This window comes from Rhyacophila brunnea, unplaced genomic scaffold (genome assembly GCF_057557595.1).
Source record: "Rhyacophila brunnea isolate RB1 unplaced genomic scaffold, BYU_Rbru_1.0 scaffold_4, whole genome shotgun sequence".
NCBI lineage: Eukaryota > Metazoa > Arthropoda > Insecta > Trichoptera > Rhyacophilidae > Rhyacophila > Rhyacophila brunnea.
This window is the reverse complement of record NW_028233068.1, coordinates 36,455,214-36,478,172: the sequence shown is the minus strand read 5'-3', so window position 1 is coordinate 36,478,172 and position 22,959 is coordinate 36,455,214. Positions and strand designations below refer to the sequence as shown.

Genomic DNA, 22,959 nt, shown 5'->3' with positions numbered 1-22,959 from the left:
ACTTGGATACGGACTCAGATGAGCCAATTGCATTTTTACGTTCTGGGAGAACCGGGCCACATATTCCAGTATTTCATGAATTCGATAACTTTCAATCCGGCGTAACATCAAATGACCTCAGTGAAACCTCTTCTGAATGCCATTTTTTTTGAACATTTTCTTAATAATAATATAATGTCGGAGATAGTGACACAAACAAACAATTTTTTTACACATATTTACACTACAACTGCCCTGGGACCGAAATCGCGGTCACATAACTGGACCTATACATCAGTGCCGGAACTATACACATTTTTTGCTGTCTCTTTGCTGATGACCATAAATAAACATACTACAATCGAGGAGCATTGGAGCACCGATCCGTACCTCCATGCTGATATTTTTGGTAAAATTATGCCAAAAGATCGGTACCAAATAATCCTACAGATGCTTCATTTTTGTGATTCGAATGTGACCACCACAGATAGGCTGGTCAAAATACGTTTACTTCTGGAGCACACGTGCAAAATGTTTAGAGAGACAATGCTCCTGCTCCAAAACTTGTGCATTGACGAGAGTATCATTGTTTTTAAGGGCAGGCTCATATTTAAACAATTTATTCCGTCAAAAAGGCATCGTTTTGGGATAAAAATGTTTGTATTGTGCGATGTCATGACCGGCTATATAATCGATCTTATTATATATTGTGGCGATGGCACAGATATAGTGGACTACTAAAATTTGGGAATATCTGATGCGGTTGTAACAACGTTATTAAATGATTATATTGGAAAAGGTCACACCTTATGGTGTGATAATTGGTATTCCAGCCCAGCTCTTTTTAAATTCCTCCACATTAATAGAACCAATGCTTGTGGCACGGTTAGGAAGAACTGGAAGGAGATGCCGAGCTTTGAAAGTTTGAAAAAGGGAGAGATGGAAGCCAAACCCAAACACCCATTATTGGCCCTTAAATGCCACGATAGGAGGGATGTCCATATGTTAACCATGCTTCATGATGACTCATTTGAACCAATGGGAAAAATTAATTTTAGGACAGGAAAGCCATCATGAAGCCTAAGTGTGTATGATTATAACAAAAATATGGGGACGGTGGACAAACTGGATATGATGCTCAGTAGTCTTTCGTGCATGCGAAAGTCTATTAAGTGGTATAAGAAGGTTTCCACATAATAGACTTATATTTATTAAATGCTTACTATTTATACAAATTTGTAACAGGTTGCAAAAAAACATTGGCCGAATTTCCGTTATGTGTAATCAAACAACTTGTGGAAAAATATAGTGTAAAAACTACATCCCCATAGGCCACGGCATCAACTAGTGATAATCTGGTACGTTTATTACCGAAATCCGCTACAGACCATTTGCCAGAGCACATTCCTCCCAACACCCAAAAATGCCAAGCCGCGCAGGAGATGCCATGTCTGTGGCAATTCAAAAAAGGTAAAAAAATGTACAAATTATCCCGTTTTATGTATTCAAGTGCCAAGTCGACTTATGTTTACGTTCATGTTATAAAATTTACCATTGTTCAAAACATTTTTAAATTCATTTATCCTTTTTTTAAATGCAGTTAAGTTTTAAGATTTATTTTTTAAGTGTCATGGTGTTGAATAATTAATGTGTTTTCTAATGGCAAAGGTTAAAATAAGTGATTGATTTACGAGTGTGAAGTTGTAACGTGATACCAAGTGATACCAAAAGAGGGTCGGCGCAGTGGTCCCAGCCGATTAGCTTCAGACAAAATGGCGTATTTGCGTAGCGGTGAGTTTGTTTGTATAGAGATGTTTATTCGACTTTACATGATTGCATAAGGCCTTTATTGTTATTTTTAAGTGTGTTTAACTTTCAATATATCGTCGATGCACATCAAATATGGTCTATGTGACGATTTTACGACTACATTAGTTTTAACAATGGACTTGCGGAGTGTGATGTTATGCCCTAAATTGCTGGCATCTGCTGTTTACTACAAACAGAAACTACAACTACATAATTCCATCTTATATGTCCTAAATAATGGGGACGTGACTCCCTGCGTGTGGCACGAAGCAGATGGATGTGTGACCTCCAACGAGTTCACAAGTTATATTATCAACTATTTAGGGACCAGGCCACGTAACTATAATAAGATCATCCTAATTTCTAATGGTTGTAATTACCAAAATCGGAATCGAATACTGGCAAGAGCTTTAAGTGACTACTCAAAAATGACATAAGTCACTGTAGAACAGATATTTTTGACCATAATATGATGGAAGCCGATAATGTCCATTCTGTGCTGGAGCATTACTTCAAGCCCCCAATATATTATCCAAGTGATTATGTATCACGCATGCAAATGGCTCGACCCAAATAGCTGTATAATATTAAAAATGTTCATTTTGATTATTTTTTAATTTACGAAACTTTAAATACGAATTTAACTTCTTTGAGACCAGGAAAGAAAGTAGGGGATCGTGTTGTCACAGATTTAAGGGCTCTGGAATATGGCAAGAGTTGCTTCAACGCCGCAAGACTGGCTATGTTCTCCCATTGCCACTGTATAACAGACCCCTTGCCTTGTCTGACTCCAAATTCAGGCATTTGCAAGAATTAAAACTTGTGATAGACAAAGTCTTTTTATGATTCCCTAATGTCCATGTAGGAATTGGAGCAAAAACGTTAATTTAGTTTTTGTGTGTTGTGAATTATATTCCAATTAATAATGTCAATGTTGTATAAAAACAATTCGTTTTGTTGGTCTTATTTATAGTTACTAGCTGAGCCAGCTGGCTCTCGCCAGTCTGTCTCGCTAGGTCTTGCAGACGGCTTGGCTGTGTTGGATTTTAATATAATTGTGAAGTATGCATAGATGGCGCCACAGTTTTCTCTTCGGGATGGGTTTTTTATTTACGTCAGACAGTTTGACATTTCGCTGATAGTAGTAGAATGAGGTCGCGGAATCCTTCATCCAGCAGTGGATTGATCCTAGTTGATGATGATGATGATAACGATATGAGTATGTAGACAAATATAATATCACCAATTTTGATAAATACAGCAATTCAAATGACAGATAGGAGTAGAATATGGGTAGGGAGGCCTTTATCCAGCAGTGGATTGGATCAGGTCGATGGTGACGATAACGATATTAATATGTAGATAAATATAATATCACCGATTTTGATAAATACAGCAATTCAAATGACGGAAAGGAATAGAATCAGGCTAGGGAACTCTTCATCCAGCAGTGAATTGATCCTAGTTGATGATGATGATGATAACGATATGAATATGTAGATAAATATAATTTCACCGATTTGGATAAATACAGCAATTCAAAAGACAGAAAGGAGTAGAATCAGGCTAGGGGGAGGCCTTTATCCAGCAGTGGATTGGTTCAGGTCGATGACGATAGTGACAATATGAATATGTAGATAAATATAATATCACCGATTTTGATAAATACAGCAATTAAAATGCAGAAAGGAATAGAATCAGGCTAGGGAGGCCTTAATCCAGCAGTGGATTGGTTCAGGTCGATGTCGATAAGGATGATATAAATAGGTATAGTATCACAAATTCGTTTAACTGCTAGTAGTAGAATCAGGTTGCGGAACCCTTTATCCAGCAATGGATTGATCCTAGTTGATGATGATGATGATAACGATACGAATATGTAGATAAATATAATATCACCGATTTTGATAAATACAGCAATTCAAATGACAGAAAGGAGTAGAATCAGGGTAGGGAGGCCTTTATCCAGCAGTGAATTGGTTCAGGTCGATGATTATGATGACGATATGAATATGAGGATAAATATAATATCACCGATTTTGATAAATACAGGAATTCAAATGACAGAAAGGAATAGAATCAGGCTAGGGAGGCCTTTATCCAGCAGTGGATTAATTCTGGTTGATAATGATTTAAATAATATGTATAACACCAATTATTGTTGAATACCTTTTAAATATTTTTGGGTTATATGAGCTAATTGAATGTATATAAGTTTCATTCGTTTAAAAAATTATCATTTAACAGCCATAAAAAAATGTTACGTTATCAAATTTTGAAATAATATTCTATGGTATCCAGTGTTGCCATGTCTACTGAAATTTCAGTAGATCAACTGATATTTTTTTTCGAAATTCAAGAAATCTACTGATATTTGTGTTTCTCCATAATTGTAAATTAACTGATGATTCTTTTAATAATAAACTTTAATCCTGGGTCTGGCTAGTACACATATTGTTTTTCAATTTGTGTATGAGTCTGAGTATGGACCTAATAGGTTGAGCAAGTGGCTGACATCCATTTCTCGTAAAAACAAAAATCTGTCAATACAAACCTCCACTCTGTGGAGGCCCATATGATCCTATTAGGATCGGACATGGTCGAAAGAAGAAAAGAAAGAATGATTTACGCATGACCTTTTTTGATGTTATACACTTCTAAATTGACATAAAAAGCATTGTAACTCTACCCAAGAGCGCCATCATTGCTTACAATAAATTAATATAATCAGTTATTGTTATTCTTATTAGTTTTAAATCATATCTAATAAACCACATTTTTCAAAATCTACTGATATTTTATGAAATCTACTGATTTTTTTGTCAAAATCTACTGAAATTTTAAATTTTGACTTGGCAACACTGGGTTGATCGCATAGTCAGTGTTGCCATGTCTACTGGAATTTCATTAGATCTACTGAAATTTTTGTCAGGAAAAGAAGAAATTATGATATTTGTGATGAACAAAAGTCACTTTTTACATGATTTTTTAAAAGACACTTGTAAGATTGTGTCAATATGCACGCTTTCACCAAACACAATCGTTGAATTTTATACATTTTTGTCAATCTACTGATATTTTGAAGAAAAAATCAAAAAATCTACTGAACTTTGAAAATTTTAGTTGGCAACACTGGTTGATACCTTTTAAATATTTTTGGGTTATATAATGAGCTAATTAAATGTATATAAGTTTGATTGGTTCAAAAAAAATTCATTCAACAGCCGTACAAAAAAAAGTGACATTAAATTTGGAAATATTATTCCTTGGTTATGTTAAAACGCCGATATTTCGTGCGCCCGCGTTTCAATGAAATGATCAGTTTTAATCGGTATTCGTATAAATGTTATTGTTTATTTGAATAATTATAGTTATCTACGGGTACTTGTTATAAATGTGAGTTATTATATAGTGCTGTGCATTTTTAAATCATTATGAGACGTAAATAATATCACCTGTCGTTTTTTACATGAACAACAAATGATGTATGGTACCTAGTTTTTAAAAGTGATTTTTTTGTGACTGTTAAGTTTTACAAAATTGTGCTCACTTTAAATTGTAATTACTCGAATGCATCTGATAAGTAAATATGTGGTGAGTCAATTGAAATACCGTAATTTAGTATACATCGCGTGATAAATATGCGCAGTGTCAAAAGACTTCCTTTCCGTCAGAGGTGTAGAAACTTAACTTAAACAAAGAAAATAATTCATAAAAATTTAAATAAATCAGTTCTAATATGTTTATCTGTTAATCTTATTATGATTAGTTTGTGAAAATTGATTGTATATATCGGTTAAAACGCATTTTAAATTTAAAGCGGCCATCTTTGGTTAGTCGGTTTGAGTGTTGCAAACATTGTGAAAAAATAAATTCCCGACATAATCAGTTGTCAATAAAGTGGCGTGTCGCTGGAAAATGTATCGGGAAATGAATAAAAATCACCGACTTCGGGTGGAATTTCGTCAAACGGCTGTCAACTATGGTTTACCGATATTTCACGATCCGAGAGCCGATTTTTCATTTAAACCTATTGGACATGACGAAAAAGGCACACAATCGCTCGCAAAAACGGGCAAAGCTGTAGGATAATAATATATAGGAGATTATTTTGTTTGATGTAGGTATGTACGATTTGAATAAAAATAACATTAAAATGAAGTTGTGTTTATTTTTTCAATAGAGAATGATTAATATTCATGCTTTCAATATTGTTAAAGAATAACAATTTATTCTTAAAGAAAGAGGGAAAATTTAAATGAAGGCCTCGACTTTGAGTTGAAGCTTACGGGTTTGATTCCCGCTACACCGCCAACATGTTTTACATGGATGTTTTTACTGTGTAAATATGGGTGCTGGTGCTGTAAGTCTGGGTGTTGTGATGACCCAATAATAAGTGTTAAACTTCATGGGAAGATGGTAAAAACATTATCAGCCGAAGTCAAATAAATTTTTGCCAAAACAGAAAATTAATAAATTATTTTGTAATAAAAAAGTCATATCCTCTGCATATCACTACACGATTCCATTGCATAGTATGTCCATAACATTCACATAAATTTTGTGATAACAGAATCTCATATTTTAATTCTGTTAACAAGACACTAGACTAGTGCCTAGTTATCAAATTTGAATAATTTTGAATGATATATTTTGATAGCTAGCATGGGCGGCTGGTTCCTAGGGTCAAATAGTCAATGACCTCCCAAAAATAAATATCTTACAATCTATATACATTATACAATGTCAATTATCTCCTATATATTATTATCCTACGCCTTTTTCCATTTTGGCGAGCGATCGTAACGTGACGCACGCTAATTTGTATGTACGTGTATCTAACCACCATACACACACACGTATCTCAACTCTCACAAGCGTTTCTCGGTCAATTTCATGAACGCCAAGATTCATATTTCTTAATAATATTTCTTTCTCTCTCATTTCCCATATGTGAGACGGAAAGAAAGCACAAAACACGCCTTTTTTTCATATTGTTTTATCGCTTGCATACACTAAATTTTGGTCATTGCCGAAAACGAGACAGCTATACTATTTTCAATATGTAAAATGAAACAGAATGATATAAATTTTTCCTTAAATGTTTCAAGAGTTTTGTTCTGTGGTTTCAAGGTCTCATTTGTGCGGCAAACCTTTTTATTCTTATTTGTTGTCGCTTATTATTTCAAACTGACCATTGTTCTCTGAAAGTTTCATATTATTATGTTATTAATTTGTAGTTCAGTTTAAATCCAACCTTTGAGTAAAACCCATCGACTGCATTTTCTGTATTAAACCATTGTGTACAAGTTACCGATTAAAATGTAATCTGCTATATTAATCATAAAGTTACCTTCTAATGAGATCAGTGGAAATATAAAAAGTGTTTATATATAAATGATCCCGCCATTCCATAACACTAGGTATTATAATGGAGTTTTTATTAAATGTGTTTGATTGTTTTAATCTTATGTTCTTAAATAGTATTAAGTACAACAGTTATTAGGTGTATAAATAGACACACAAAGTTTATTTTTTGACCTAATTTACAAAAAATTATAACGTGTTGGGTGCAATTTCGGTTAACGATGAGTTGACAACGTGAAAAATGGAATTTTTTTAAGGGTAAGTAACCTACATATAAAAATTTATAGTACTTCTTCTATAATGTATAAAAAGCTAATTTGCAATACGTCTTTTAAGTATACAACGAAAAGGCAAATTAAAATAATATATTCAAAATTGACCTACCCCGTTGCCAGGCTTAAGGCCGCTATTGATAGCTAGTATTAAAAATGATTCATGTGACGAAAACTGTGCATAGAATATGAACCATGTGCAAAAAACGCAGTAAAATGCCATTTTCTTGTTCAAAATAGTAAATATTTGCAATAAAATGTATTCTCACATTGAATAAATATTTTTTCCCTAATTTGTCCATTAATAGAAGTGTTATTTTCCATTCCGTTTTTTTTTAAACGGTTTTTATCGATTTTCTCAGAATGTACTCAGAGTCACATAGACCATATTTGATGTGCATCGACGATATTTAAAAAAATAAAAATAATAAGGTTTACTTTTGCTAAAAAATTTGTGGTCTCTCACTTGCCGCCATACAAAACCTCCCCATACCTAACTTGGAAGTACATATTAAATTTATTTAAATTGTATGTATGGGGTAATTTGGGAAACATGGTCGCTATTTTGTTGGGGTTGAATGTCAGATGTCTCTCCTTCCCAAACGTTGGTGATGAACATGATGTATGCCAAATTTGGCAATCTCCTCAAAAAGTGCAGTTTTGTCCAGATAGGAAACCAGCGTGGTTTTCCTGAGGACATACATTATAGGGTCCCTTTTTTTCATCAACCTTTCCCTTCTGCCACCACTGTTGTAACGTTATCTATAACCGCTATTAAGTATAAATACGTTACTAACTGACTCCTAAAATAGTCGACCGACCTATGCAATTGTAACGTTATTTATAACTGCTATTAAGTATAAATACGTTACTAACTGGCAATACCGAAAACAACGCAAAACACGGCAGTGTTGGTAACTTGGAATATTTTTATGTGCCTTGTATATATGTTATATATATATTGGTATATTGTTATATATGCCTTGAACGAGACGATTTCCGATATGGATCGATGACGTCACTTCTACGCGGACGATGCTGGGAGGCGGTCGACTAGTTATCATCTGTGCTCCGTTTCACTCCGCCACGCTGTCGGATGGAGCGTGGCGTCCTCCATGATGGATAGGGTAATTTGTATCTCAAATTCATCTGGTGTTGACTTCTTTTATTAATTTAATTTCTATTGCCAGTTAGTAACATATTTATACTTAATAGCGGTTATAAATAACGTTACACTGTTCTTCCCACATTTTATCATCAGGTGAAACATTGGATGCCACACAGTCGATAGATCATACATTAATTTCAGCAGTCGTAGGTATTGAAAAGATTTCTGATGTCATTCCTGTATTCCGCCTGATCTACTGGTTTTTAATTTTCCAGTCAACAAACTAGCATTTGTCCAACCACGCGGATCTCTCGACTTGGATCCGGTTGTCAGTTCGTTTGGGTCCATTCTTGCACACATTTTTTGTCATATTATAAAGTAATCTGTTTTCTTTATTATTTATTTTGTATATCTTTTTTCAGACCACATCGACATCACAAAAATCTGTCGAATTTTTCACACCAAAATCAGGAAAGAAGTCATCTGTTAATCAACCACAAAAAAGACCATACACCGATAGCAAGACACAATCTTCAACCGCGGCCAGAGCCGACAGCAGTTTAATATCATCAATTCGAACGGCATTCAATGTTTTAAATAATTCACAAATCAATTTGAAGTCGGCTCTAAAGTCTCCTGATTCGAAATCACGGAGAAGTGGAAGAAAGTCTGGTACTATCAAGTTTGATCTGTCCAATGTTGAATCTCCTACTGTAGAGGTAATGGAAATAGGCCGTCCGAGTTCTATAACCAGTAAAGTCGATTCACCTAATAGATCTGTGCGATCCAGTAGATCCAGCCTGGCTAAAGATATGTTTATTGGGTTCAATCGTTCCGATGCGTCTGCCAATTTTGATGACGATGAAGATGAAAGTATGAGATATTCGTTTAATACTAGTTTCAAAGGAAACAATTCGAGAGTGACACCGAATAAATCTGATATGTTTTTCGATTCAGAAGAATCCTATATTGACTTGTCAACAGTTTTTATGAACGACTCGTCCTCGAGTCAATCTTCATCATGCGGTACTGGCACATGTACGTCTGCATCGCCTCGCCAATCCGGAAGAAAATTCTTGTCTGAATCGATCGGGTTTGTCACTCCGAAGAGCAAGCAAAACTCCCTGGAAGTGCAGAAGAAAACCTCACCAAAGAATTCCGTAACAAAGGGTAACATTATGGGTTTTTCGCCAATCGTATCCCCCAAAGTGAGATCGCCTCAGACTCCCGCTGTGCAGTCTAAGAAAGAAACCATTGTTACCACTCCTAACTTGGGTAAACTTTTTGAGATGCAGGCTTCCACGCCAAAAGTCGCCGGTAAACCTTATGTACTGATGGAGGCGAACATTGTTGCCTCACGACTGTCCAGTACTGCTAAAGATGAGAAAAAATCTCCAGGTGAAAGGATATCGAGAAAATCCTCTGCTTTCTCACAGTCAAATTCCAGGAAAAGTTTGCGAGGCGTAGTGAAGACGAAAGTGGACGTTCGGAAATCGAATTCAATGAATCTCTCGATTCCCAGAAAATCAAGGCGAGGGGACATGTCGACAGATCAAGCTTCAAACAGTTCGGGCGGAACGGATGTCAACGCTCCCTGTACTGACAATGAAATCGTCATCACTCCGAAGACTACCATGAAGTTGATCCCCGAGGTGTTGAAAGAAAAGCATTCTACTGCCAAAAAGTCCACATCTCGAAAAACTATCATCGATCATTTGACAGATCTGCCAGACCTTGCCAAAGAACTGTTTGCCAGTCCCGTGAAGAGAAAATTATCACAGAGCATGCGGCAGTACAACGCCTCTTTCAGGTTAGACGACATTGAGGACGCTGGCATCAGAGACGCTTCCTTTGAACTCTTGAACAGTTCAAAGAAGAGAGGAAGGTCCGGCAAGACTTCTGACATTTCTATCAATTCAGGAAATTTGAAAACACCCAACGTTTCTTCTGAGATGTTCGTCAGTCCGATCCCGAATTCTCTCAATAAGAAAGTCGCATCCCCTGGAAGAAATAATTCCCTCGGTGAAAGGAAAGTTTCCGTTAAGTCCACTAAGACTTCTACAAATACCATCGCGAAGACTCCTAGAGTGCAGAAATCTCCTAAGAATGCTTTGATTAATTTCGATGGAGTCAAAAAACTATTCAGTTCTCCAGCTCGTAAACAAAAATCACCCAAAAATGATTTGCTGAACATAGTATCCGTAAAGTCATTTTATAACCCTCCCCAAAAAAAAGCGAGGTCCCCGAAGAACGATCTGTCCGATGTAAAGGGAGTCAAACAATTACTGAAGACTCCAAGAAATACTCAAAAATCTCCGCGTAATGACCTCACCAATGTCGCGGGAGTCAAGTCTCTTTTCGGATCGAAGAATCGATCGCCTCGGAATGATTTGACAAGTGTGGCGGGCGTTAAAGCACTTTTAAAAACACCCGGCAGAGTTCAAAAGTCACCCAAGAATGAGTTGGTAAATGTTAGCGCCGTGAAAACTTTGTTTACTTCGAAAGGTAAACAAAAATCGCCACTGAATGATCTGACGCGTGTCGTTGGGATTAAAAAAATATTTTCCACACCGAAGGTGGCGAGGTCGCCTGCCAATAATTTGGGTAATATTTCGGGACTGGAAAAAATATTTGAGACTTCCTGTGTTTCAAGAAATTCTCCCAAGACCGATGCGAAAGGTAAAGGTATTGTTGGCGCTTCTGCAAGGATTTTATCACCTACGAGAGCTGAGAAGAGCATTTCGGAAAATATGTTTGATTCTTTCACAGGGACCACCCCCGTCAGAACATATTCTAAAGGAAGACTCAGCTCTGTGAACTCTCAAAAGTCGTCATCATTCAATGTGACAGCTAAATCTGTAAATGTCTCCAAAAGTTCTGTTAAAAAAGATACAAAATACACAGAGACATCTACAATTTTGGCAGTGGACAGTGCTAATAATTCTCAAAATAGTAGGTCAAGGCGGCAACTCACCATCGACAGGACCATTTTTTCATTTGAGGTCTCTAAAGTTGAGGCTGCATTAAAAAAAAACACCAAGAAAGACAATGACCCGACAGAATTGTCCATCTTAGGACAGTCGACTCCCGCTAACCGAAGGAAAAAACCTTCAGTTAATGTGAGCGTTATCAACATCCGACATTTGTCACCCATTCTTTCGCTATCCAAGAGTGATCCTGCCGCATCTCCGATCAAAACTGAGTCTCTACGGTTAGTGCTGATTTATTATTTTGTATAGTTATTTAGAAGTCAGCTGGTTTCCACTACCTACTGCGCAAAATAGGTACACCGCCAAATAATGGAAATGTTTGATAGAAATCTCAAAAAAAATTAATCCATTGGAGACAGACAGAACAAGAGAAAAAAGTGGACCATCCGCCAGGTCAAATTTTGTAGTAAATTTAATAAGAGTTTACTAAAAGTGCACAACTTATATTATATGATTAATTTAAATATTTTTTCAAAACTTGTGTAGGTATTGAAACACTCATTCTTTTAAATATGTTGGTAAATTTATAGGGTTTTAAAAATATCTAAAAGTTAAAAATAAAACATTTTTACCGAGGCCAGAATCACCACACACAAGTCAACAGCGGCCAAATTTGCGCCGATTTTCTCCAATGGGTTAATTACAGTGAAACCCTGATTTTACATTTTTAAAGGAACTGACAAAAAACAATTTAAAAAGCAGGAAAATGTAAAGTATTAAAAAATCATTCAAATTGGTTGTACGAAAAAAGATGTACAAAGCAACCTACGTATTTTAACAAACAAACCTAAAAATAAGAATGAAAAATGCGATTCTAATATTCAACCTAAACTGGAGAATGACTACAAATTTAATTCTGTTGGACACACACACTTGCTAAAGTAAAAGTTTGTCCACCAACTTTGTGGCCTGAATATGCATCAGCACCCTAATCAACAACGCTGTAAACTTTGGACACGGCTGGCATACTTATAGAAAGAAATGTAATTGAATGTATTAAAAGTAATTTAATTTTTAATTTACAATATTTTAGATGTGAAATATGACATTTGTTAGTAGTGTTAAATGCGATATTTTTAATACATAATCGTATTGTGCCATTGTCGCTGACATTCTTATTGCCTTTGTCTTTGTAGGAATATATTTATTTTCATAATACACAATTTTTCAGAGGCAAGAGGTCATCTGGAAAAGCTGTGAAACAGATCCCAGCAAAAAAAAAGAAAATCCAGATTTCTCCGAAACTGAGTCCTGTCAAATCTTCTCCAAAGCAGGCGAGTCCGGTTAAGAAAGTTGCTGCAAATAAGCGAGCACCGAAGAAAGAGAAAAAGATAGTCGAAGCGGGCACTGGACAACCGAGTCCTAAAGCAGAACCGATAAGCCGATCGACTCGGGGGAAAAAGTCACAAGTTGCAAAACAAGCTAAAGATACGTCTACAGCGAAAAATATTCCAGCAAAAGGTGCGAAAGTGACCCGATCAAAGAAAGTGGCAGTTAAACAGACGGAATCGGTGGACAGTGTTGAAATTGTCAAAAAGACTCGAGGAAGGCCGATGACTTCAATTGGGAAAAAACCTTCAGTGAAAGCGACTGTTAAGAAAGCTACTGTATGTATACTTTTTTCAATTCTCATCTATTATTTACACTGATAGTTACAGCCTTTTTCTTTCCATGTTAATTATTTTTCATATTTCAGCTACCCGCTGAAAGTAAGAAAAAAGTCACCTTTGCACCAGATATTACTTCACCCGTAACAAATGTTCAAGTGGTGAAATCGAGATCGACCCGCAGCAATAAGGCTGCCAATATCAAAGGTTTGTTGTGAATGAATAATGTTTTTGCAAATTAGATATAAGAAAATAAACAAATGTTCTAATCTGAGAAATACAAAACGGCTTCCAATCGTCGGTAATTGGAAGGGAAACGGATTAGGAAGCATGTAGAATAATTTTTTTTTTACTGTATAATATTTGTATTTTAGAAATGTCCCCTGTGAAAGTGATAAAGCCCACCAGAAGTAAAGTAGTAGTGAAGAAAACAAATGCAAAATCAACATCAACTGCAACAAAGAAAGAGAATCTGGCTAAAAATAAAACTACACCACCCAAAGAGGAGACGACCACCACTAGAAGTGAGTTCAAAAGATCTATATCAGTGATGGGCATCCTACTGGCCGCATATGACCCTTGAGATAATTTTCTGCGATCCAAGATTATTTTTAACATGTATAATATGTTTTACCGCTCGCCGCGACTATTAAAATAAAATTCTGTGCACAAATTTCAATTGTAACGCATAATGTTACCAGCCGAATGCCTGACGTTTCTCGTTCGATCACCAAAGTTAAGCAACATTGCGCGTGGATACTTGTTGGATGGGTGGCCGCTTGTTTACGGTATAAATATTAACTGCGAATGTTTGAATCCCAATGTCGATAAATATTTAAATATTTTATTATTAATTTATATTTTTAACCTTAGTATGACAAATATACATAGGTAAATAGGTATTTTAATATGCAAAATAACATTTTGACATTTTTTATTAATAGTTAATTATATAATTCGTCAAGACTGCTTAGACTAAACAATGGGTGACCGCTTGTTTACGGTATAAATATTAACTTCTTCGAATCTCACAGCTGACAAATATTTTTGTATTATATAATTAATTTATGTTTTTAACCTTAGTAAGACAAATATACGTAAGTGAATGCGTATTGTAATATGCAAAACAACATTTTACATTTTATTATTAATATGTTAATTATATAATTCGTCAAGACCTGCTTAGACTAAACAATTGACGATAAAAAATATTCTTCTATCTATAAAATACAGTCGAACTTGGTTATTACGAGGAAGATGGGACCGACTGAATTTGCTCGTTATAAACGGTACTCGTTAAATCAGAGAATAGGTATTTTTAAATGAGCGGTCACATAACAAAAAAAGTTGAAAATAAAAAATCTGAAAACCATCATGAAAATTCCCGAAACAAGCATGGCCTTCATAAACTACAAAAGAAGTTGTTTATTGCAATGAATGCTGGTAGGTACCTACGGAATTCACAAACCTTGGATTTTTCAACCATGTGCGTGGATACTTTTTCATTATTGTCGGCGGCGAAAACAACAGTTAGACAGTGTCATAAATGTAATCCGTCCCCGGCGGCATCCTGTCGGATCGGATTTTATTACTTATGGTCAAAATGTTTTTAAGCGATCGACACATTAACAGTATTTTAGCTCGGTATATCCGATAAGTTGCTCGTTATAACAGTGAATAAATGTATGGATAAAATCATAAATCAAATGTCAACGAATGTTTCTTCATTACATCCGAGATCTTGCTATGTCCGAGATTGTAATAACCGAGTTCGACTGTATTTAAAATTGTGTACTTATGGTTTAATGGCATAATTTTAGATGTGTATTTAAAAAATAGATTAATATTTTTTGACTATTATCTAATATGACTTAGACTTAGGTTTTAATTTAATTTTAAACACTATCTACATCAGTTTTCGGTAACCTTTTGAGTGACTGGGTAAAAAAATCAATTTTGAAAAAAATATTTGGTTAGTGGGTAAATGTTTAGTACCTCCGCTACATGGAAGTACATTGGAATGTGGATATGTGTCTTCAATCGCTCTCAGACATATTATACATGTTCCAATGTATTTCCATGTAGCGGAGGTACTCAGCATCAGGCTACTGATGCATTTCTTTAATAACTAATTTTAATTAATACAATGCATTTCCTCCAAGAATTGACAGTTTTTTCTAATAAGAAAATACATCAGCAATATGAACTTATTGAAAAAAATCTTCTACACATTGAGAAAACTCAAAGAATCAAAAAGTTTATCAATATGAATAATAAAAATATAATAGGTAACTGTAAGATAAAAAATTCAAGTTCATTTAAAAAGTTATTTATATATGTCAGAAGAATGAGATTTTATATTATTAAATAATTGATTTGAATAATTATGCTAAAAAAAATATAAATGTATATAAATGCGGTCCCCAAAATGTTTTTGGTATTTAATCTGGCCCTCATAAAAGGAAAGGTTGCTCATCATCGCTGTATAGTGTATATATAGGCGGTTCTTGATATCTTTCACCAGTTATGTTTGGCTCTTTTGAATAATTTCTTGCATTTATAGTGAGTGACATTATTTTGTAATATCTACTAATATAATCCTTCTTTGAAATGTTGCTGAAAGCTATTTGTAGTCTTCAATGGTTTTTTTCGGTGTTCACATTTCATTTTGTATAAATAGAAAATTCTATTCACAAGCAAAAAATAAGATGAGTTTTCAATCATTTTTCATCTCAATTCAAAGGACTTCTAAAATCTATGAGATTATACGGGTCAAACATTATGATAAAGAAGACCTGGGAATGTCTCACTACAATTTGGTGGGTGCTTTGTGATGAATAGACTTTGGATGTTTATGGACGCGCTAGTTCCGTAATGCACAGATGATACAATTGTAAGAATACATAATATCATAATGTTTTGATAAACCATGATTTTTTGTCTATTAAATCTTAATTAATTACAATTTTATATCATTTTTGTTCTGGGAAAATTGGATGCTTCCTTATTCGAGTGCAAAAATGGAGTTGTTTAGTGACATTTTTGTAATTTTACTAATATCTTCAATCAAACAAACATTTGAAATAATGTGAAAGTGAACAGACTGATCCATCTGGGGTATCTGAAATTCTTATGGTGCATTTATTTTCATATAAATAGGTCAGGAATAAGTTATGTATAACTGGGCGTCTTACGTGGGCGAAGTCGGCGGAGCGTTGATCGGCGCGCGCAACTCAAAACGTATAACCAAAAAAAAGACTTTGTCTACGAACATTTTCACACACGGTTATACGTTTGAGTTGTGTGCGCCGCTCAACGCTCCGCCGAATGCGCTTACGCAAGAGTAAGTGTAATATTATGTAATGATATAAGTGTATAAATTAGAAAAAATATTTAGTTATTATTCAAAGATATCTTTCAAAATAATTATTTTATTTACTTATCAATGATATAAGTGTATGCCACGCATCTGCAGGCTTTTCGTAAAAAAACAATTAATCCAGGCAATCTTAATATTACACACGGAGTCTAAATCAAATGACTGCACGTCTCTCCCACTGTCCGCCGAACGGCCAATCGCTGATCAACAAAAAATCAAAATCATCGAGATCATTAAAAAAATCCATATAAATGTAATCAATAGTTAGTCAGGTTGGTGGATAAGTTTGTACAAATTTTGAATGAAATTCAATAGAACATCAAAAAGTTCAAAATTTTGTAATACTTTTCCAAACATTTATATTTCTTTGAGATTTTTTCTCTGTATACATACCTCCAGTTAATTACTATAGTGTCATGGTGTCACGGTATCACGAATGTAAAATTATTTATACAAGATCATTGCTCAAAGTCTATTGATATTAAGTTTACTTGCATTGATGTCACTAGACCTCGAAATAGCTTTTGATGAAATGATGGTGATTTTGTAATCAAAAAGGAAAAAAGTATTCGAAGGTTACATTTTAATTTATTTAAAGTTGTTTTCGGGGGCCCAAATATGTTGCCCAGGGTCCCCTGAAGCTTAAATCTGACACTGCATCTTGTGACAATACATTGAAAACAAAATTTGTGCAAAATCCTTACTGAGTGCTATAGCTCAGATAATTCCGGTTCCATTTGCAACAAATTATCTCTGCAAAGCTTGGTTTCAGCGGTAACTTTCATAAAACCAAATACATATCATTCAAAACTCATCATAGTGAGTAATTTGACTCTGTGATATGAAGAAATGTATGTGGGCAATAGGCTCACTGCTCACCCTGGAAAAATCATTATTATTGCGGTGTATATTACAGTAAAACCTCGTTAATAATATGAATTCCATGGGACCGAAAATTAAAAAGAAAATCGAATTACGAATTATGAAATGTATGGAGGAAAAATATAAAAATTTTGAAAAATTTTTTTTTTTTTGATTTTCATTAATATCGTTTACGATCATAGATGTGCCTACCAAATTTCGAGTTCCGTGTGTATTAATTGGTACATAACATGTCAGGATTATTTTTATTACCTTCTTAAAATAAGTAATTTATGATGTTTTAAGAAAAGTCTGTCACAATTTTCAATGACTGGCTCATGAAATAGTGTACTTTATTACGATTTATTGAATATTTTTATATGTCAGGACTTAATTTCGAATCACGAAATTCGAATTAAATTATGGTTTTATATGAAAATAATGTTCAAGAGACTTTTATTTCACGAAAATTTCGAATTAAGGCGAATTTCGAATTATTCGTGTTCTTATTAACGCGGTTTTACTGTATCAGGTTATTTGATATCCGTGGAGAAATTTTTTTGAAATAATCAGAATAAACAATTTATTAATGATATTAATACTATCGACTGAGGCGGGGGGGTACTTAATGGAATTTAATTTATTAATTGAATACTCGTTTATGTGGTATAACTTTATTATAATAGTTTTGAAACAATTGGCGGTTTGCAGCAACTCTATAAACAATAAATTTTAATGTAATTTGAGATTTTTTAAAATTTATTTATTTATGCACTCTATTTGGTGTCACAGAGTTGAAATTGGACAATTTAATTTGGTGTAGGTTTCACAAATAATGACCACCAGTTGAACTTTGTAAATAAGTATAAAATATTATTAATAATTATTGCAGAGAGAAAGCGCGGAGCATCAGAAGCGGAAGTGGTGCAGCCCAAGATTAAAAAGGCCAACACTTCAGAGAAAGTTTCTGCAGTCAAAGTTGTGGCTAAAAGTATTCCAGTCAAGAAAACCAGCAATAAATCTGCCGCTGTCAGCAAAATGTAATACATTTATTACCATACTTTCCAATATAATTCATCTAAATAGCATTATTGGTTTTCGTATTGATCAAATATACATTATAGGGAATTAATTACATCTGGCAACAACAATGTTGATAAACAAACACTAGGTGTCGAAAGAGAACTTGATTGAAATAATGGTCCGGAAATTTGTAAGTATGCAGATGTCGGTATAGTATTGAGATCAAATTCATGTCTAAATGAATACACCAGAATACAAGGTAAAGACAAGAAAATAGGTAGGTAAGTAAAAATACAATCATATCGAATAGTTTATTGAAATTTTTGGTAGGTGCTCGTAAGTATCAAGTCATACCTATCAAATATCTGATAATAATGACATTGTTATTTTCAGATATTTGATACTAATCAATATCAAATTAATGTTATTGAATGAAATTGGAACATTACGTCTTACTGTCTGTAATGGTCCACAAACACGTATTTTTTTTTGATCTCAATGCTATACGGCCGGCACCCCGACAAAACCGCCCAGACATTGCCGCCCAACCAAATCCACCCGTACCTGTGCTCGTCAACATCGCCCGGACAACTCCACCCAGACAAAACCCTCCGCAAAAAATACATAAAACAAGTGCTTTTTTAGTTTTTCGAATTGCTTGTTGATAGAAATTTACATACTTACGATAATCAGTGTAATTTGAGATTTAATCCGATGCGAATTTGGTCTTTTATATGCAGATATTTTGAAGTTTGTATTGTTATGTGAATTTGATTTTTCCAGTGCAAATCGAATATGTGTCGTGTTTGAAATAGCCGATGTATAATATAATTATGTAATTGAACAATATCATAATCCATTCAACAACATATTCAAGTTTTAACACAATGGCTAGGGCACTTTTAATTAATTTAGTAATTAACGTGTCATTTGAAAATCAATTATCGAAAACACAATTTTGTGCACCCCGCAAGCATTGAGGATTTGCTCAGGCAATATTATTCATGTAATTGGCAAATTGAGTGAATATAACATTTTGAAGTGCTTGTTGTTTTTGTTAGTGAAGTTTGTTAAAATGAATCTGCAGTGCAAAACGAATTGTAATTATTTATGCATTAGTCTTGTAGTTAAATAAGCTTGTGAAAATTATGTTATTAAAAATCAGTTTAATTTGTAGAATCCACGTTTTTTGACCACATCTATACATAAATAATAAATACCTATGTTACAAAAAAACATTTTTGTTATTGGGTAGTGGAAGTACCAGTGGATTGGTTAAGACAGTAGTTCAGTGAAACGGCAAATAATTTTCAACTATAGGTGCAACGAAATTTTGGACTCGCTGGCAATCGGAGAGCGAACGTCAAGCTGTGAACACGTCAATTTGTTTCGTGATGGCGACAGGGGTATTAATTCTTAAATAGTGTAAAGATGACTAAATAAAAAACGTTTCCCATTTACTTGAAAAAGAAAACATGTTAATGAATATATTATTATTACTGTTACTAATAGAACAATAAACAGAACATTAAATGGACGCATGTTGGATTTATATGACAAATTATATTTCGTTCGGCATGCGTCATTTGCACAATCCGCACATCGCCTGGCCACAATCTTTTTAGACCATGCCTCAACTGAGGTATAGCCTTAACCCTTAGAATGCTACGCAATGATATATCGTTGTTTTTGATAATGGCCAGAAATGCTAACAATGATCGTCGTTTTGCTTTTCATGGCTGAAATGTTAAGTTGATTTGGGAACATACTACTGCACCAGTGGTACGAAACATTGTTTTACCATCTATTTAGTTGTATTGTTGTGTAATATAACCCGATTCATATGTTTTGTTACTGGGTAGGTTTTGAACTTATAACTATTGTATTTTTTTTCATGGCATCAATCACCCTTTTTACAGTAAAAACATTAATTCCAAATACAAATTACAGTTTACAATGTAAAAATTTGTTTACAGTCAAATTTTTGGTGGAAGGACAATATTTTATTTTATCCATTTGAAAGAATGGGAAAGTCTTTTACTCAACTCAGTGTTTAAAGTAAAGTGGATTTGTGCTATATAAAAACAGTTTCATTTAAGTATAAAAAAATAATGAAATAAAATCATTTCTAATACATATTTTAAATGTTCCAATAAACAAACACCATAAAGACCCTTTTCACAAATCACGCATACTGTACGCAATCTTTTAACGAGGCCACCATGCAAAAAATTTCTTTTCGGCCGGGTAGTTTCCTAATTTCACTACTTTGTATTATCCTTCGTGTGAGACAACCGATTGTTTCCAATAACTGGTAAAAATCAAAACTCCGTGCGCGGATCGTGGATTTCGCTTGCTCTCGCGATCGCCCGTATGATGGAGCGAGAAAGAGATATGTCAATTACTTTTAATAGCACATGCAGCGGGCTATATCTAATTGCCTCATTATCTATTCAAAACGATAAATTACTTACGAAACGTGTTTTCATAATATTCCGATTTCGCAGAATCAATTAGAGTGGTTAGACACCTTACAATACTTTAATTTATCGATAATTATTGGTAGCAATCCTCAACCGGATTTTGCACAACATCGTAGCAGCCAAAGGGTTAAGCATTCACTCAGCCCAATAGGCCCAAGCCACATTGATTAAAAAACATAGTAATTTGATACAGCCAGTGGGATTTAAACCGTCATCAAAACATGTGAATCGGTAGAATAGTGTGCTAATCTATTTCTAATAATCAATATATTTCTTTTCCAGTTCCCCGGTAAAGGTGACAAGGTCAACACGACAAAGAAAATGATTTGAACCCTGAAAAAATAAATATATTTAAAATTTAACTTATCTATTAACACAAGTACAAAAAAGAAAGATTATTGCCATTAATTTATTTAAGGTTTATTAAGTACACTTGGCCTGTTATGCTATATATTTTCTGCGGACGAGTGAATTAAAACAAGCTATTTTTTTATGGAAATTTAAAAAAAAATGTTTCAATTAAGTGACAATAATATAAGGCATCGGAAAAATTACTTTTATTGATTTATGGAATTTTTTCCTGCAGCGTATTTCAGATTTCGAAATATGCGAAATTTGAAAGCAATAGTCTTAATTTTAGCATTTTTTAACGTGTAAAAAGGCATATAACTTCATTTGACCAAAAAACAATGTAGTAAAAGATTACATAATTTATTGCCAATTGCTATGGTTGCAAGTGATGATAGGTAAGTCATAGCAAATAAAAAGAACCATTCGGCATCTTTGTTATGAAATTACATGTCAAACATTCTTTTGTTTTTATTATTGACATTAAGCCGGCTTGCACATCACAACTCGCCTTGTGTGTCTGACCGCCATAAATCAAAACTTCCGAGAACGGGCGGCAAGTGTTGCATGACACAACCTCGCACATCTATCTAGCGACAGTCGCGCATAGCCTTCGAAACTTATGGATATTTCAATGCGGTGATCGGCGAGCCGGTGTAGGAATGACCAATTCGTATGTGTTTCTTTGTGACTTCGACCCTCCGACTCAGAGCCCGAGAAGGATGCAACATGTCGAATGCAACAGCCAGATGTTTTTTTCAGACGAAACAGTTGCATTCGATCGATCTGCGAAGCTCCATTTGGCAACACGCAACAACATATGTTTCGTTAAATAACGATGACGTCACATCGACGTATTCGACACGTTCTAAGGCGAGACGAGTTCCAATGTGCGAGCCGACTAAATATTATATATTTCAATACAGTATATGCCTTGAAGATGTAGTGTAATAATTTTTATTTTAGTTATAATTTTAGGCGTGTGATGTGTGATTATGATTTTACAAATTATTTGCAATGGATTTATATCAGTGAGTTTTTTAACATTTGCTTTGATGAATCAAAATTATAACTTGAATTTTATTATGAAAACATTGTAAAAGCAGAGGATTGACAGTAATGTGCCAACAACTTTCTTTTCATAAATTCTTTTTAGAATTGAAAAGCAGTTTCATTTTTGATCTTTTGACATTAATTAGTTATGTGTGAAAAATGATTTATTTTTGTTCTATGATTTTAAATAGTATTGTTGATAATGTGCTTCTCAACATGTTTTGCATACAACATAGACTTACCAATATTTACATGATGTTTGACTCATCTGAAATAATAGGTCACGGTCGGGATGATTTTCATTGATTATGTTAATATAGAATTAGTATAGCAATTGGATATAAACTCAGCCATAATAATGTTCAAACATATTTTTATAATAAGCATTATTATAATAAGCACAAACTTGTGATAGCTCAGGGTGAATATTGCCGATCATATTGATTCGTTCATGTTATTTGTATAATTGAAACATATACATAATCGTAAGAACCATCTGTGCTTTATTTGATTATGTAGGCATTGTGTGTAGGATGTAAGTAAGTATGACTACCTAACCTAACTCAACAACAATGTTGTGAATACTTCACTCAATAATTGTTATGCATTGAATAATCAATTATCATAGATGACAAGAATCATTGAAGTGCTCATATGAATATAATTCAGTTTTAAAGTAA

At 34.1% G+C, this 22,959-nt stretch overlaps 1 protein-coding gene across 2 annotated transcripts in view; it reads left to right on the top strand.

The window, feature by feature from the left end:
- The window catches only part of LOC147067310 (uncharacterized), a 34,203-nt gene extending 11,817 nt beyond the window's left edge, over positions 1-22,386 (top strand). The window contains exons 8-13 of one of the 2 annotated variants that reach the window (XM_085954769.1): positions 8,958-11,746; positions 12,697-13,132; positions 13,222-13,339; positions 13,507-13,656; positions 18,265-18,412; positions 21,161-22,386. In XM_085954769.1, the coding sequence (XP_085810895.1) occupies positions 8,958-11,746; positions 12,697-13,132; positions 13,222-13,339; positions 13,507-13,656; positions 18,265-18,412; positions 21,161-21,203 (3,684 nt within the window). In that variant the 3' untranslated portion in view covers positions 21,204-22,386. The remainder of the gene's footprint in view (positions 1-8,957; positions 11,747-12,696; positions 13,133-13,221; positions 13,340-13,506; positions 13,657-18,264; positions 18,413-21,160) is intronic. The other variant, XM_085954770.1, reaches the window with a different exon arrangement.
- The last annotated feature ends 573 nt before the right edge of the window (positions 22,387-22,959 follow it).